Source organism: Dendrobates tinctorius, unplaced genomic scaffold (assembly GCF_039654945.1).
Source record: "Dendrobates tinctorius isolate UK_male_01 unplaced genomic scaffold, ASM3965494v1 ptg000200l, whole genome shotgun sequence".
Lineage (NCBI taxonomy): Eukaryota > Metazoa > Chordata > Amphibia > Anura > Dendrobatidae > Dendrobates > Dendrobates tinctorius.
Genome location: NW_027361867.1, coordinates 2,913,024 through 2,930,070, shown reverse-complemented (window position 1 = coordinate 2,930,070; position 17,047 = coordinate 2,913,024). Strand labels below are relative to the sequence as shown.

Here is a 17,047-nt window from a genome sequence, read left to right as displayed (position 1 = left end):
ACACACGGCCTATAATTATCTGTATGTAGAGAATGAATTCAGTCCCTGTATGTGTTTCCTCCAGATCTATCCAGTAAGAGGACAACACCAGAGAGATGTCCCCGTCCTCTTCTTCCACAGGACTGTAACCAAGAAGATCCCAGTGCTCCTCAGGATCATCAGGTAGATGGAGAGAAGGTGTCAGGAGATCTCCCCTATGATGTGTAGACGGCTGTGAAGGTCTTGTGCTCAGTCTTGTTTTATCCACCAGTATTATATGTTTTATACTTGTGTAATGAGAGCGGTGGAGATGGCAGGATTAGAGCTGATCATAGATGGGACTTCCCCATCTGTCTGTGACTTTTACAATATTTGTTTCAGGGTGAAGATCTGACCCATATTAATACTACAGAGACATATGTGAGAGATGATGAGCGGTGTAAAGAGGAGATTCCCACATATGACTACCCAGGTGAGTAGTAACCACTGAATGCAGAGACGTCACAGATTCCTCTCAGTCACCGGCTGTGGCTGCTTTATCGGTGGTGTAGTCCGGCCGTATTACCATGATCACCATTTTGCCTCTAGACCACAATATTCTCCTCCACCCAAAACTGTTCAAATGACTTTGGGCAGTGAAAGCCCTTTTCTATAGAACTTACAACCAATTACATTGTTTTTGATCCTAAGGAATTCAGATTACTGCACAATCTCTCCTGAAATGGGGAGCAATATTATTTTCTCTAATCTTCTGCTCAGGATCCATAGTAGCTCCTATGGTCCACCATAAATGAGGGCAACTCTGGTTTACTGTTGTGTAATCTGTATTTGTAGTTTTCAGTGAATGCGATTCTCGTGTTCTGGGGCGGGGCTGTGGGTGGGGCTGTGGGCGGGGCTTTATGTGGTCTGATTACATATTCATCTGTATTGGCTTATGACAGGTCGCTGATTCCTCACTGAGGCTACTTTCACACCGTGCGCAGTGCAAACGCACATAAAAAACGCATTATGCGTTTGTGCATTTTTTTTTGTGGGTTTTGGTGCGTTTTTTTGCGCATACGTGCATAATGGGTGTTTGGCTGTAGAAAAACACATTGCGTGCGCATGCGTTTTTTTGGGGCAAGTCGGACGCACAAAAAATGCAACAGGATGCATTTTGTGTGCCCGAGCGCACACTACAAAAAAACGCATGCGCGTACAAACGCATGTGTATGTGCACCTATGCACACCCATGTAAAAGATAGGGAAAAAAACGCGCAAGTGTGAAACCAGCCTGACCTGCCCCCATTATTACATAATGCATATAATAGCATTGATATTATTGGTGATAATGCCTATAATATTGTGGCTATTGTGAGGCTTAGAAAAAAATTACATCCAGCAAAATGTCACCGGTGATGGCGGCGCCTGCGCAGTAGCCTCTATATCAACTATATCAAATTTTTTGGTTAGGAAGTTATAAGGGTTAAAAGTTAAACAGCGAGGGGGTAAATATGACAGAAAATACCCAAAAGTGACACCATTCTAAATACTGCACCCCTCAAGGTGTTCAAAACCACATTCAAGAAGTTTATTAACCCTTCAGGTGCTTCACAGGAATGAATGGAATGTAGAAGGAAAAAATAAACATTTACTTTTCAAATAACAAAAATTTTCCTTTACACCTAATTTTTTTTTACTTTCGCAAAGGTAACAGGAGAAAATGGACGATACATTTTGTTTTGCAATTTCTCCTGAGCATGCCGATACCCCATATGTGGGGGAAATCTACTGTTTGGGTGCACGGCAGGGCTCGGAAGGGAAGGCGCACCATTTGACTTTTTGAATGTAAAATATGCTGGAATAATTAGTGGTTGCCATGTCGCGTTTCAAGAGCCCCTGATGTGCCTAAACAGTGGAAACCACCAACAAGGGACCCCATTTTGAAAACTATACCCCCCAAGGAAATGTGTGGTGGGCACTTTGAACCCCCAAGTGCTTCGTAGAAGTTAATTACCTAGAGCCATGAAAATAAAAAAAATCATATTTTTTCAACAAAAAATTATCTTTTCGCCCTCCATTTTTTTCAAAGGGTAACAGGAGAAATTGGACCCCAAAGTTGAAGTGCAATTTGTCCTGAGTATGGTGACACCGCATTTGTGGGGGTAAACCACTGTTTGGGCGCATGGCAGAGCTCCGAAGGGAAGGAGCGCCGTATTGGAGAGCAGATTTTGCTGGAATTGTTTGTGGGTGACGTCACATTGTCAGAGCCCCTGAGGTGCCAGAACAGCATAAGCCCCCAAAAGTGACTGCATTTTACCAAATACTTCCCTGAATGAATTCTTCTAGTGGTGCAGTGAGCATACTGACACCACAGCTGTTCCATAGAAAATTATACCATTGGGCAGTGAAGAAAAATAATTACATTTTTACCACTAAAATGTTGTTTTAACCCCAGATTTTACATTGGAAAATAGGTAGATAGGTCACTACACCCATAGATGAATTCACAGAGGGGTGTCATTTCCAAAATGGGGTCACTTCAGGGGGGATTCTGCTTTTATGGCACTTTGGAGAGCCGCTAAGTGCCAGAACAAGAGAATCCCCCCTGAAGTGACCCCATTTTGGAAATGACACCCCTCTGGGATTTCATCTATGGATATAGTGACCATTTTTACTACATGGATGATTTCCAGAAACTCGTAGTAGAAGTTTTAGAGCAAAAATTGCAAAAATGTCATTGTACTGCCCAGTATATTGTGCCCAGCTTGTGACTCTGGAGACCTCCCCCACCTACCCCCGGAAATTGTTAAGTCAGCTCTACTCAAATGTGTCTGTCACTAAATAATCCAAATGCTTGAATGTCAAAACAGATCATAAACGTGGTTCTGTGTGGAAGATTGTAAAGCCGTCATGGAGGCATAAGGCTGGCAGTGATGGGCATTGTGGGTAATAATAGCGGGGATCATGCCTCATTCCTCTCTAGGAACATACACGACATCTTCTCTGGGGGTTCTTTCTTGTTTCAGTTACTGGGATGAGTGCAATAAAATGTCACTCAGTGAGTCTTCTCACATCTTCAGATTATAAAGGATTGGCGGGGACAAAATTTTCAAAAACAAGATTTTCAGTGACCTTTTCCTGATAATCAAGGAAAGTATCTGCATTTCCAGCTTTTTTGTGTAACACAAAAGAATTCTATGTGGCCACCTGAAACAAATACATGACTAACTTTTTATACCAGATCTATGATTTTCTTGATTCCTGGTATGGCTGTAGCTCCTGATCTGCAAGGGCCACACCCCCATATATTTGTTGTAGTCAATGACAGACACAGGTTTTGGAGTAGTGGATCCCTGTTGGTCTGCAGTGGCCCTTGTGGCATCTGTGTGGATCGAGCTCAGGATAAAAATATCATTTTTATCCTTATACTTAAGGACAAGCAGCTCTCCATTGTGTAAAGCCCCTGACTGCCCCTTTCGGAGCTTTTTGCTGACCAATGATTGTGGAAAATGCTGACGGTTTTTGTGAATGGTCCCACAAGCCCCTATGTTATGTTCAACCAGACCTTTAAATAGGGGTATGCTGGTGTAATAGTTATCAACATACAGATTGTAGCCTTTTTGTAAAAATGGAGTTATCATCTCCCAAACCATTTTTCCAGATGTCCCCAGATAAGTAGGGCATCCTGGTGGGTTTAGTTGGCTGTCTTTCCCCTCATAAATGTGAAAAGCTGATGTGTATCCGGTTGAACTCTAACACATTTTGTAGAGCTTTATTCTGAACCTTGCCCTCTTAGAAGGAATAAATTGCTTGAGGTGCAGTCTTCCTTTGAATTTTACAAGGGACTCATCAATGGAAATGTTTTCTGTTGGGGTGTAAAGCTTTAAGAACTTTTCTGTCAAGTCTTCGATGATGGGTCTGATATTGAATATTCTGTCATGTTCAGGGACATTTCTGGGCAGGCATTGACTATTGTCATTAAAATGCCAAAATCTCATGAGCATTTGATAACGGGTCCTAGGAAGAACGGTAGAAAACATAGGGGTGGCTTGAACAGGGCGGTTGGACCAATAGGACTGAATGCTCGTTTCTTTAACAAGCCCCATAGCGACGGTAAGTCCTAAAAATGTTTTCATTTCTAGGATATTAGTTGGTTCCATAAATTTGACCTAGCATAATAGGATCGTGGATTCTGGCTGATGAATTGGGACACATATAGATTTGTAGGACAATATGCTCTAGCAAGCTACTGTATCTGTCAGAAACAAATTAAAAAAAATAATTGGTCCCAAATTTTCCACTTCCACATTTATACCAGGAATATCATTAAAATTAGGGATGAATGGAGTAGCCGAATCCGAAGCCTCCCATCTGGGAAATGCTACATCAAGAGGCAAAGCCCCTTGGACATTGGTGTGCGCCAATTCTCGAGCACTAGGGACAGCGCTAGTACTGGGCATTGTTCCCTGAGTTGGAGACATTTCTCCAGAAGCGCTATTTGTCCTCCTTGTTGTACTGGTCCTTGTGTGTGAGGATGGACCAGAATCACTGCTCATTTCTGAGCTATCACTGTCGCTGCTGCTAAAGCCCTCGAAATCCACATCGCCATCTGACACTGCAGTTTCTTCGCTGTCAGAGCATAAAAGTGCATAAGTCTCCTCTGCACTATAATACTGATGGACCATTTTATTCGTTTTTATTTTTTTTCGTAAATAGAAAACTACGACATGACGTGACCAAATTATTGGGGAGACAGTTGAGAAAAGCCTAATTCTTTACCCTACCCCTAACTTTAGAATAAACCCTATCTTTAGCCTAACACTAATCCTAACTATAGCACTAACTGTAACCTGCCTTACCTGTTTTTCCATTGACAGATGATGGACCTGAGTGGGGACTTGTTTTTTGTGAGATGAGAATTAGTATTATTTTTGCTTACATAAGGCTGGTTTCACACTAGCTTATTTTCCATGCAGCGCTCGGTGCCGCTAAGCCCCGCCCCCTGCCGGCTCCCTGCCCGCCCCATCCGGTCATCGCCACCTACTATCACACATGGCCGCATGCGATCTGCGCACCCTATCTTTAGCATAGGGTGCGCAGGCCGTGCGCTAGTAGGATTTTAACGTGCGCTGCGCACTTTTGAAGGTGCGCCGAGCGCACCAAAATGCAGCATGGTGCATTCGGCGCACACCGGCACATCTTCAAAAGTGCGGAGCGCACGCTAAAATCCTACTAGCGCACAGCCAGCACACGGTCTGCGCACCCTATGCTAAAGATAGGGTGCGCAGATCGCATGCAGCCGTTTGTGATAGTAGGCGGCGATGACCGGATGGGGCGGGCAGGGAGCCGGCAGGGGGTGGGGCTTAGCGGCACCGATCGCTGCGTGGAAAATAAGCTAGTGTGAAACTAGCCTAACATTGATTGGTTTCTTTTTATTCAATATTTGGGAGGCAGAATGAACAAACAGTTGAACACCACACACTACTGGTTCATCCAACAAGGTTTTCTATTAGACTGTGAACTGTCATTGTCTTGGTAAATAATAAGTTTTTTGCATAGCTTGCCATTTTTATGGACAGTTTAAGTAGAAATGTTGAAAAATATAAAACTCAAGAATATTTTATTAACCCCTTAACGACAACTGATACGCCTTTTAACGGCTTTAATTAAGGGTACTCATACCTCCCAACTTTTGAAGAAGGCAAAGAGGAATAAAGGTGGCGGCGCTAAATTTTAGGCCACGCCCCTAGCCACACCCATTTTAAGCCACACCCATTTACACACCTTTTCCTCACTTCTCTGTCCACCCCAGACTCTTGTGTCCCCTCTGTACTCCTCTGTCCACCCCAAACTCCTCTGTTCTCCTCTGTCCACCCGACTCCTGTGTCCCCTCTGTACTCCTCTGTCCACCCCAAACTCCTGTGTCTACCCCAGACTCCTGTTTTCCTCTGTCCACCCCAGACTCCTGTGTCCCCTCTGTACTCCTCTGTCCACCCCAAACTCCTCTGTACTCCTCTGTCCACCCCAAACTCCTCTGTACTCCTCTGTCCACCCCAAACTCCTCTGTTCTCCTCTGTCCACCCCAGACTCCTGTGTCCCCTCTGTACTCCTCTGTCCACCCCAGACACCTCTCCCTTCTGTCCACCCCAGACTCCTCTGTCCCCTCTAGTCTCCTTTCTCTCCCTCAGACTCCTCAGTCCCCTCTGGACTCATCTGACCCCTCTAGTCCTCTGTCCCTTCTGTTCCCTCTGGACTTCTCTCTCTCCCCCAGACTCCACTGTCCCCTCCGGACTCCTATCTCCCTCAGACTCCACTGTCCCCTCCAGACCTCTCTGTCACCTCCGGACTCCTCTCTGTCCCCTCCGGACTCCTCTCTGTCCCCTCCAGACCTCTCTGTCCCCGAGACTCCACTGTCCCCCCCAGACTCAGCGTGTTCCGTGTACCTGAGCGCCTGACCGCATCCTCACAGCACCACACGCTCTCTGGGCACTTGCTGCAGGATGGGGCGCCTCTCCTTGGTGATATACGGTAGCTGTAGTTCCGGGTTCTTGCTTCCTGGGGCTGGGCTGGAGGTGAGCTCTGTGCACCCTGTGGATGTGACGCGGCGATCCCAGCACTGTGTGCGGCCTCTGCTGTATTTTGCGGTCATACACCGCGATCGCGGGATAGAAAGCTTCCCGGCCGAGACGGCGGGATAAGGACCAGAAATCGGGTCTGTCCCGTGGGAATCGGGAGGGTTGGGACCTATGGGTACTGAAACCACAGCGCCGTGAATTCACGGCGCTGTGGAGTAAGTAAATAGCACCCCCAGTGTCGTATTTTCTCCGAGGTCTTGGCTGCAGGGGGTAGCCGAGACCCCAGAGAACATGAATCGGGTTGGTTTTTGCCGACCCCGCTTTTGCAATCGCCGTTATTAACCCTATAACGGCGACGGCAAAAAAAAGCCGCGATTTTTGCTTTTAATTTCTTTCCTCTGATGTGATTGCATATCAGAGGCGAGAGAAATAGGGTCCCCTATCCCCCCCCGGTACCTCTTCGTGGTCCAGGGTCCCCTTCCGGTGGTCTTGCGTCCCGCCGGCGTCCTCCAGTGGGCGCCGCCATCTTGGATCTGGAGAAAATGGCGGGCGCAGGCACAGTGCGCCCGCCGTGAATCTGCAGGCTCCGGCTGGCAGATTCCATTCATTCATTTTGATCACTATGATAAACTATCATAGTGATCAAAATAAAAAAAATAGTAAATAACCCCCTTAGTTAGGCAAACATAATGAAATAAAGAAAATATTTTTTTTTTTCATTTTTCCGCTAGGGTTAGAATTAGGGTTAGGGGGAATTAGGGTTAGGGTTGGGATTAGGGTTAGGGGGTGTTGGGGTTAGGGTTGGAGCAAGAATTGAGGGGTTTCCACTATTTACTATTTTGGGGGTCTAAAAATTGGGGGCTAAAAAAAAAATCACTTTTGTGGAAATAAAAAAACTTTTTATTTTCATGGCTCTGCGTTATAAACTTCTGTGAAGCACTTGGGGGTTCAAAGTGCTCAACACATCTAGATAAGCTCCTTGTGGGGTCTAGTTTCCAAGATGGGGTCACTTGTGGGGGTTTCCACTGTTTAGGTACATCAGGGGCTCTGCAAATGCAACATGACGCCCGCAGACCATTCCATCAAAGTCTGCATTCCAAAATGGCACTCCTTCCCTTCCAAGCTCTCCCACATATGGGGTATCAGTGTACTCAGGACAAATTGCAAAAAAACTTTTCTGTTCCAATTTCTCCTGTTACCCTTAGGAAAATAAAACATAGAAGGCTAAAAAATCATTTTTGAGGGAAAAAAAATGATTTTTAATTTTCTCGGCTCTACGTTATAAACTTCTGTGAAGCACTTGAAGGTTCAAAGTCTAGATAAGTTCCTTAAGGGGTCTAGTTTCCAAAATGGGGTCACTTGTGGGGGTTTCCACTGTTTAGGCACATCAGGGACTCTCCAAACGCAACATGGCGTCCGATCTCAATTCCAGCCAATTCTGCGTTGAAAAAGTCAAGCAGTGCTCCTTCCCTTGCGAGCTCTGCCGTGCGCTGAAAAAGTGGTTTACCCCCACATATGGGGTATCGGCGTATTCAGGAGAAATTGCACAACAAATTTTGTGGTTCATTTTCTCTTTTAACACTTGTGAAAATAAAAATAATTGGTTCTGAAGTAAATTTTTTGCAAAAAAAGTTAAATGTTAATTTTTTCCTTCCATATTGCTTTAGTTCCTGTGAAACACGTAAAGGGTTAATAAACTCCTTGAATGTGGTTTTGAGCAGCGCCTTGACGGGTCTAGTTTTTTGAACGGTGTCACTTTTGGGTATTTTCTGTCATGTACACCCCTCAAAATGACTTTAAATATGATGTGGTCCCTAAAAAAATGGTTTTGTAAATTTTGTTGTAAAAATGAGAAATTGCTGGTCAATTTTTAACCCTTATAACTTCCTAACGAAAAAAAAATTTGCTTCCAAAATTGTGCTGATGTAAAGTAGACATGTGGGAAATGTTATTTATTAAGATATTTGTCTGACACATCTCTCTGATTTAAGGGCATAAAAATTTAAAGTTTTAAAATTGCAAAATTTTTTGCCATATTTCTGTTATTTTCATAAATAAACACAAGACATATTGAAGAAATGTTACCACTAACATGAAGTGCAATATGTCACGAAAAAACATTCTCAGGATCAGTGGGATCCATTAAAGCGTTCCAGAGTTATAACCTCATAAAATGACAGTGGTCAGAATTGTAAAAATTGGCCTGGTCATTAAGCTGCAAACTAGCTCTGTCACTAAGGGGTTAAAAAAATTGTTTTTTATCTTAGCAGATGACTGTACCAGGAGATCTGAGGGACAGCTGACATCTTCAATTTTTAAATCTGATGATCTTGAGATCCTACAAGATACAACTGAAGTGATTGCTATTACTCCAGATATATCATCATCCATTCACAGCAAAGATCTGTCATCTGCTCCTGTGAAACAGGTCCCATCTTCTGATTCATTACCGACTACTAAGGAAAATCAAAGTCACAAAAGAGGCAATAAAAAACAAACTGCTCCTAAAGCAAAGAAATCATATTCATGTTCAGAATGTGGGAAATGTTCTAAAAAGAAATCTCATTTTGTTACACACCAGAGAACTCACACAGGAGAGAAGCCTTTTTCATGTTCAGAATGTGGGAAATGTTTTAACCTGAAAGGAAATCTTGTTAAGCACCAAAGAACTCACACAGGGGAGAAGCCTTTTTCATGTTCACAATGTGGCAAATGTTTTGCACATAAGTCACAAATTGTTAACCACCAGAGATCTCACACAGGAGAGAAGCCTTTTTCATGTTCAGAATGTGGGAAATGTTTTACACGTAAATCACTGCTTGTTACTCACCATAGAACTCACACAGGGGAGAAGCCTTTTTCATGTTCAGAATGTGGGAAATGCTTTGCACTTAAATCACAATTTGTTAACCACCAGAGAACTCACAAAGGAGAGAAGCCTTTCTCCTGTTCAGAATGTGGGAAATGTTTTAACCTGAAAGGAAAGCTTGTTAAGCACCAAAGAACTCACAGAAGAGAGAAGCCATATTCATGTTCAGAATGTGAGAAATATTTTACCAAGAAACAGAATCTTGATGAACACCAAAGAACCCACACAGGGGAGAAGCCTTTTTCCTGTTCATAATGTGGGAAATATTTTAACCGGAAAGCGCTTCTTGTTAGACATCAGAGCAGTCACAAAGAGGAGAAGATTTTTTCATTTTCTTAATGTGGGAAATATTTTACTTGGAAATCAACTGTTAATAAACATCAGACACGTCACATAGGGGAGAAGTCTTTTTTATGTTCATAGTGTTGGAATAGTTTTAACCAAAATTGAATTCTCTTAAATGGGTTGTCTCTTGTCATTCCTCATGTTTGCTGACAAAAGGATAAAACTAAACCTTATTCATTCCAAATGTAAAACTATACCCATAATTCACCCCCTGAAGATTAGTCAGTAGGTGACTAATAGAAAAACATGTACCCTACATCTCAGTATATAGGTAGAGGTGACGTATACACACTCACTCTCCAAGCCTCACATTTCTCCGGGCTTCATCGTCCTCACCAAAGGCGACTCATCAGGAGACTATTTAATATTGACCTATATTCAAGCGAGACAAAACGAAAAAAAACACTAAAATCATGTTATCCAAAACAGTCAGAAAACTAGCCATATATTGGCAGATCGCAGACCTCAGACTATATACTGTGTAAGTTTATAAGCCCCTCCAGTGTCAGTAATAGATAGTATGTGACAATACAGTATAATTCTTGTGTTTTTCTCCTATAGGGACTGCCCTAGTTTGGTAATGTAACTGCTGTTAATTAGTAGTGCAGACAAATTATCCTAGACTAAACTCAGTCTTCAGACGGCCCAATATGTACCACTCAGGGAAAACGTACCTGCTCCAAAGACCATTAGCAGCTTCTAACTAATGGCCATGCTGCGGTCTGTCAGGGAATGAGTGCAATATCGGTATAAAGACTAGGGATATGTGCAGTCATAATGTCTGGGGGATCTGTGCCGTTATTTAGTATGAATATGGAAATTATCTCTGAAAGGTAAGTGTTCCCTGAGCGGTATATACGGTATTTTCACATACTATCTATTCCTGACACTGGAGGGGCTTATAAACTTACACAGTATATAGTTTAGATATATATATTGGGGGCGCTAGTACTACAAGAGAAATATCCGCTGCACGACAAACGACACACCACCAAGTTGTTGATTAAAGTGCAAATAAAATTAAAAATGTCTGCGCTGAATAATCCTCACAAATCCAGAAAATACCCTAATTTTAGGGCTATAGAATGACAAAATATAACAATAGCTTGCAAATAAGTGAGAAAATAATCAATAAATAAGATAAGAAACACAAAAAAAAAACCAAAAAACCCTCTTTGAAAAAAAATTTTTGAAAATTTTTTTTTTTAAAGAGGGGTTTTTTTTTTGTGTTTTTTATCTCATTTATTGATTATTTTCTCACTTATTTGCAAGCTATTGTTATATTTTGTCATTTTATAGCCCTAAAATAAGGCCAGGGTCACACTAACCGACGCAAAATACGGTCCGTAGTTTACAGGCGTAATACGGATGAATGACACCTAAATAGTGCTCCGTAGGTCATCCGTAAGCAAGGTGCGGTCGCGTATTTTGCGCATGTCGGCATCCGTATGCAATCCGTATGGTGAGATTTTCTCGCAGGCTTGCAAAATGGACATTTAACGGTTTTGAGGCTTGCTAACTATTTAAATCACTAGCCTGCACTCTATTTATTGCCTCAGGAACAGGTGGCAGCCTTCATTCTGGCCATTTCTGACCTTGCCTTCACTAGGTGTGTTGGTGTTGTATGTGCAACATGGCAGACAGTCTGACTTTCAACACAACTGAGCAGGTTCTCTTCAATTGGCTTCTGTCACGGCGCTTTGGCCAACCATACCCAGTGATAGTGGATCCGCGGAGGAGGAGACGCATGTGGGTACATCCACTTTTGAGGCAACGACTCACAAGAGTTAATTTTCACCGCCTCTATTCGTCTCTGCGGGAGCATCCTGTCAAATTCTACCAATACTGTCGCATGAGCCTTGCAACATTTGATCGACTCTTGGAGACAGTGCGCCCTGGGATAACCTTTTAGGACACAAGGATGCGCAAAGCTATATCTGCAGAGGAGCGACTTCTACTCACAATACGGTATGTACTACAGAACCACATTCTCTAGGTTCATAATGTGTTGGGCAAAGTTTGAATTTTTGCATTCTTGGAGTAAGTTTTAGGCCCTCATCTTAGTCCACATATGTTTCAACTTACAGACCAGAATGTTATGTGGAATATGTACTGAATATCACTTAGTCATTGTGCAAAGCAAGATGTGTGTGTTATTTGCTCTGAAATCTTAACAAGTTTGGTATGTATAGACCTGTTTGTTTTGTAAATATGTGCATTCGACAATCATCCTTTTCTGTTGTTCTTCAGCTTCCTGGCCACTGGCCTATCTTATGCTGTCCTCCACCATGAGTTTATGATTGGAAGATCAACCATATCTGGCATAGTCAGGTCAACATGTAGTGAAATATGGACAAGACTATATCAAGTCGTCATGCCCGAGCCCAGGATGGAAGACTGGTTGAGGATATCAAGGTACTTTGAGGAGGAATGCCAGTTTCCAAATTGTATTGGGGCCCTTGATGGCAAACATATCCGGGTGCGTAAGCCGCCGAACTCTGGCTCCCAATTCTTCAATTCTAAACAATACTTTTCTGTTGTATTGTTGGCTGTGGCCGACCCTCAATACAAGTTTATAATTGTTGACATTGGGGTCTATGGAAGGACGGGAGACACTAGAGTCTTCAATACTTCCATTATGGCTCGGCGGCTACGCAACAACCAGTTGGATCTACCACCACCACGCCAGCTACCAGGCTCCACTCAAGAATGTGTCCATTATGTCCTTGTGGCAGATGAGGCCTTTCAGTTAACACGCAATGTCATGAGGCCATATCCTCGGCGCAACCTTCACCACAGGGGCAGGATATGTAACTTGCGCCTATCACGTGCTCGGCGACTGGTGGAGTGTTCCTTTGGCATTCTTTGTGCCAAATGGCGGATACTCCAGTCTGCCATTCGGCTGAGTGAACAAAATGTTAACGAAGTAGTGAAAGCCTGTGTGGTTCTTCATAACTTCACCAGGATACATGATTGTTCCTCCTCTGCTGGTGTGCGTAGGCCGGACAATGTGCGTAGGGTGAGACCACCTATCAACCATCAACGTAGACCGATCTCTGGCCTCAAAGTGCATGATATTTTCACTAATTACTTTATGGCACCTCAGGGGGAACCTTCTTGGCAAGAGCATGCTGTATCTATGTTGGCAATGTTGGTTTGATGTGTGTCAAAATAAATATATTTCTACCCCTTCTGAATCTATGACTGTTGAATTGATTTGGTAAGCGTATTTTGATAGGGGTTTGGACAATTAAGACAGAGACGTAAAGTGTAGTTGCAAAATTTTTACTTTTGCTTTTTTTTGTTTTGTTTTTTTTTTAGTTTGTAAGGCAAACATATTCTTGCCCTATGAAAAACTTGGGCAATGGCCCAAATTGGGCTTTTGGCATATTTCAACATTGTTGTTAAAACAAAATTACTAACATATCCTACAACATACATAGTGCAATAACAACATTGTAACTGTACACATTTGTAATCCAAAGTAAAAAAGAGGAGTTAGCCATCATCAAAATGAGCTACACAAGATAATACTAACATTTATTCTGAAGGTTTTCAAATCATATTAATAAGCCACCATGACAGGCAAGGCTACTTACGCGTTTCTGACACATATTACATGTCTGTAATAAACACAATATTTCACCGCACTATACTGGGAAAGTCAAAGGATCAAATTAGAAGACTGACTTGATAATACATAGATCGTGATGTTCTTGAGGCTGTTTGCCTTGATTTTGGAATATAGTTAGCTGGCCTAAATTTTACTAAGTGAATATGTACAGCACGCCTTTTCTAGGCATTATCAAGTGAGTAGTCTATTTTGATCCTTTGACTTTGCCAGTATAGCGCTTTTTTACAGACATGTAATATGTCTCAGAAACGCATAAGGTAGCCTTGCCTGTCATGGTGTTAATCATATGATTTGAAAACCGTCATAAGAAATGTTAGTATTGTCTGTTTTACCTCATGTTGCTGATGGAGACCACCTCTTTTTTACTTTGGATTGGGATTTTGAGCACCAGTTCAAACACACTGGACATCTCCTGCCATCAGACCGCTTAAGAACACTCATGTACAGTATGGGTTTACAATTTCCATGTTTTTAGCCACTTATAAATTGTGGAATGTTGGGGAAGGAGAAGGCGGAGGAGCAGCCTGTGGTTGCTGCTGACTACTTTGAGCAACATCGCCCTGTGTGGGTGCATACTGTTGCCCATGGTGTTGGTACTGACCTTCCTCCTGTGCTTGTTGGGGGTAGTGGACATAGTAATACTGCTGAGGGGCATCTTGTTGGGGCGGGTAGGCCCGTGTCTCATACCCACCAATATAGCCATGTCGTTCCCAACCAGGTTGGGACCAGCCTCCAACACTGGGTGGGAAAAAGTGACCATATTGGTGGGGTTGGCTAGAGCCAGAAATCTGTTGCTGCAGTTGGGAAGGTTGGGTAAGGGGAGGAAGGGGGTGAGGTGTAGGCCCACGTATTTGAGGATGTTCAGACCCTGCTTGACCAAGCATCTGTGTGGGTGGTCTCATGCACATTAGATTTCTGGGGGAAAGCTGCCACCTCTTCAGATATTCAAAAAGCTCATATGGGGTATTGGGGGGGGGTTGCTTGCATCAAGCAGGATCTGAAAACATCCCCGAATACGGAGCCTGACCTCACGGGAAAGGGCACGGAGATAAAGGGCCAGGCTACGTGAGTAGGCCTCCTCCCCATCATCTGTAGTGACTCGAGATAAATAATTTAGGACCCCTGTGTCCACATTGGACCTGCTCTCTTGAACAGCGACCTGGCGCCTTCTTCGGCCTCGCCGGGATGTAACAGCAGCCTGTGGGGAGCCCTGGATCTGGCCATTCTGGCTGCTGCTCAAGTTGCCCTGCTCCTCCAGGATGGGTGATGGGGCAGCAGCAGACGGTCCTGGTGGTGTGGTTTGTGGGGCAGCCAATGTGTTCTCCTATGATGACTCATCTTCACCCATGCTTCTTGTAGGGGGAGAAGATGGGCCAGCCACCTCATCCCCTACAGGATCAATTATGGGCTTTGTCTCTGAGCCCGTTCCTCGATCCGTAAGGTTGGATTGAGTTCTGTTATGAAATACAACAGAGGCAAAAATACATCAATATTTTTGGCCCTGTAAAGTATCGGTGTAATGTGGTGTGAGGTATGTACTTACGGTCTCAGATCCAGAATTGGGGCGAGGAAGGACAGGCGGTCATAGTAGAGGTACTTCCTTTTAACATATTCAGCATCCCCACTCCTGGACAGCTGCTGACGTTCCCGGCGGTATTGGTCCCGGATGCTTCGCCAGCGTTTCATCACATCTTCCACTGCAATGTGACAGGAAATATTCTCAATTTCACATATTTGATGGGTCCCATTTGCTACCAGTAGTCTAGGCATGTGGCCTTCTGGGGTGTGCTTTCTAGCCAGGCTGGCATATCTAATTGGCCCATCCAGGCCAGATACACAGGCTCAGAATAGTTTATGGTTTATGTATCAAGTAACTACACTTAATAACTTGGTTGGCTAAGAGGAAGAGGAGCTTGTGGCCTGGGCAAAATTATGGCAGTATGAAACTATGTGTCACATCAAAATCTACCCGCCTCATGAGGCAAAAAGGAGAAGGACAGGAGGGGGAGGGGGGCAGAATCTGGAATCATTTTTGTTTGTGAGGTAATTTAAATCATTTTTGGGCCTTGTACTTACTCAGTTTCTGCTGCTCCTCACGTGGCCGATCACCAAAGTCATGGAACATCTGGCGACATATGCGCCTCCATGACGCCTCCTTTCTCGCCCGGTTGGCATAATTGGCATCCCTTTGGTCCCAAAGCTCTGGCCGCTCCTGCACTAATACTATAAGCATCTCCACATTAAGGAAATATGGCGCCATGACGCTGCTGTACTCCGTGGAGGTGTACTTCCTGGATGTCTTGAGCGCTTTTTGAGCTCATTTGCATGTCTAGGCTTCCTGATGATGGATTGGGGCATTTCCTGTCACCAGCCCAAAAGACCTGCGTATTTCTCGCAAGTCACATGTGTGGTCCGTATGGAATCTGTATTTTTTGCGCACCCATAGACTTGAATTGGCGTATTACGGGCGTAGTACGCTGACAATCGCAGCATGCTGCGATTGGCACGGACCGTAGAATACGGACGAGAAATATACGGCTGTTGGGAGCTGCCCCATAGAGAATCATTTGTCCGTGTGTAATGCGTGCTTTTAGCGCCTCTCACTCATCCGTATTCCTCACTAGTGTGACCCCGGCCTTAGGGTATTTTCTGGATTTGTGAGGATTATTCAGCGCAGACATTTTTAATTTTATTTTAAGTATATAGTTTGAGGTCTGGGATCTGCCAATATGGGGCTAGTTTTCTGACAGTTTCGGATAACATGATACATGATTTTAGGGTTTTCTTCGTCTAGTCCCGATTGAATATAGGTCAATATTAAATAGTCTCCTGATGAATGATGAATCCAATGAATATTCATTTCTCTTAAGTAGCGACACACGTGACCACCGGCAGCAGCAGGAAGCCGGAGGCTGACACTGAGCGCTACTGAAGAGCAATGAATACTCACTGCTCTCTGTGCGCACAGTCCCGGTGAGTACTCCGGCAGCTGTGCTCTGCTTGTGAGCAATGCATGTCGTCCCTGACGTGCTGCTTGCAAGCATATAGCAGTTGCTAGCATCGGAGCAGGATGCTGTGAGGGAGCGCCGGGTAGGTAAGTGTAATTTTTTTATGTTTTCTGATGGGGCCATGCATACCAGGATAAAGAGAGGGGCCATGCATACCAGCACGAGATGGGGTCCCTGCATACCAGGATAGGGATGGGGCCATGTACACTAGTATAGGGATGAGGGAAATCATTCCTGCCAGGATAGGAATGTGGGATCTATGCATACCAGGATAGGGATGAGGGGGCATGCATACCATGATAGGGATGATGGATCCATGTATTCCATGGTAGGGATGAGGGGGCCTTGTGTATCAGGATGGGGGTTAGGGGACCATATATACCAGGATAGGGGATATTAAGTACAGAATTGACCACATTTTTTGCTTTAATTTTTTTCCCCTAATTTCCTCCTCTAAATATAGTCCAAAACAATACGATATATATATATATATATTTTCTTTTTCATTTTTTTTCTTAGTGAACCCTTTCCTCATGTTTGGCCTCATTAAAATGAAAACACTTATACTCCGCTGGCGTGCCGGCTCCACTTCAGCGGTGTTGAGACTCACTGTCCCAGGGCTTATGTGAGATGGTCAAGAAAACATACTTTTGTT

General features: G+C 43.8%; 1 protein-coding gene across 1 annotated transcript; it reads left to right on the top strand.

Annotated features, from left to right (window-relative positions):
- Positions 1–32: 32 nt before the first annotated feature.
- LOC141056828 (uncharacterized) lies at positions 33–9,797 on the top strand. The gene is made up of 3 exons (XM_073553301.1): positions 33–47; positions 361–451; positions 8,807–9,797. Exons 1-3 carry the CDS (start codon positions 33–35, stop codon positions 9,658–9,660), a joined length of 960 nt encoding a protein of 319 aa, XP_073409402.1. The 3' UTR covers positions 9,661–9,797.
- Positions 9,798–17,047: the final 7,250 nt, after the last annotated feature.

What these genes read in the sequence shown, in the direction of transcription:
- LOC141056828 (XM_073553301.1), top strand. An exon ending in TCCCACATATGACTACCCAG is followed by an intron (nt 452 to 8,806) that starts GTGAGTAGTAAC and finishes TTATCTTAGCAG; the next exon opens with ATGACTGTACCAGGAGATCT.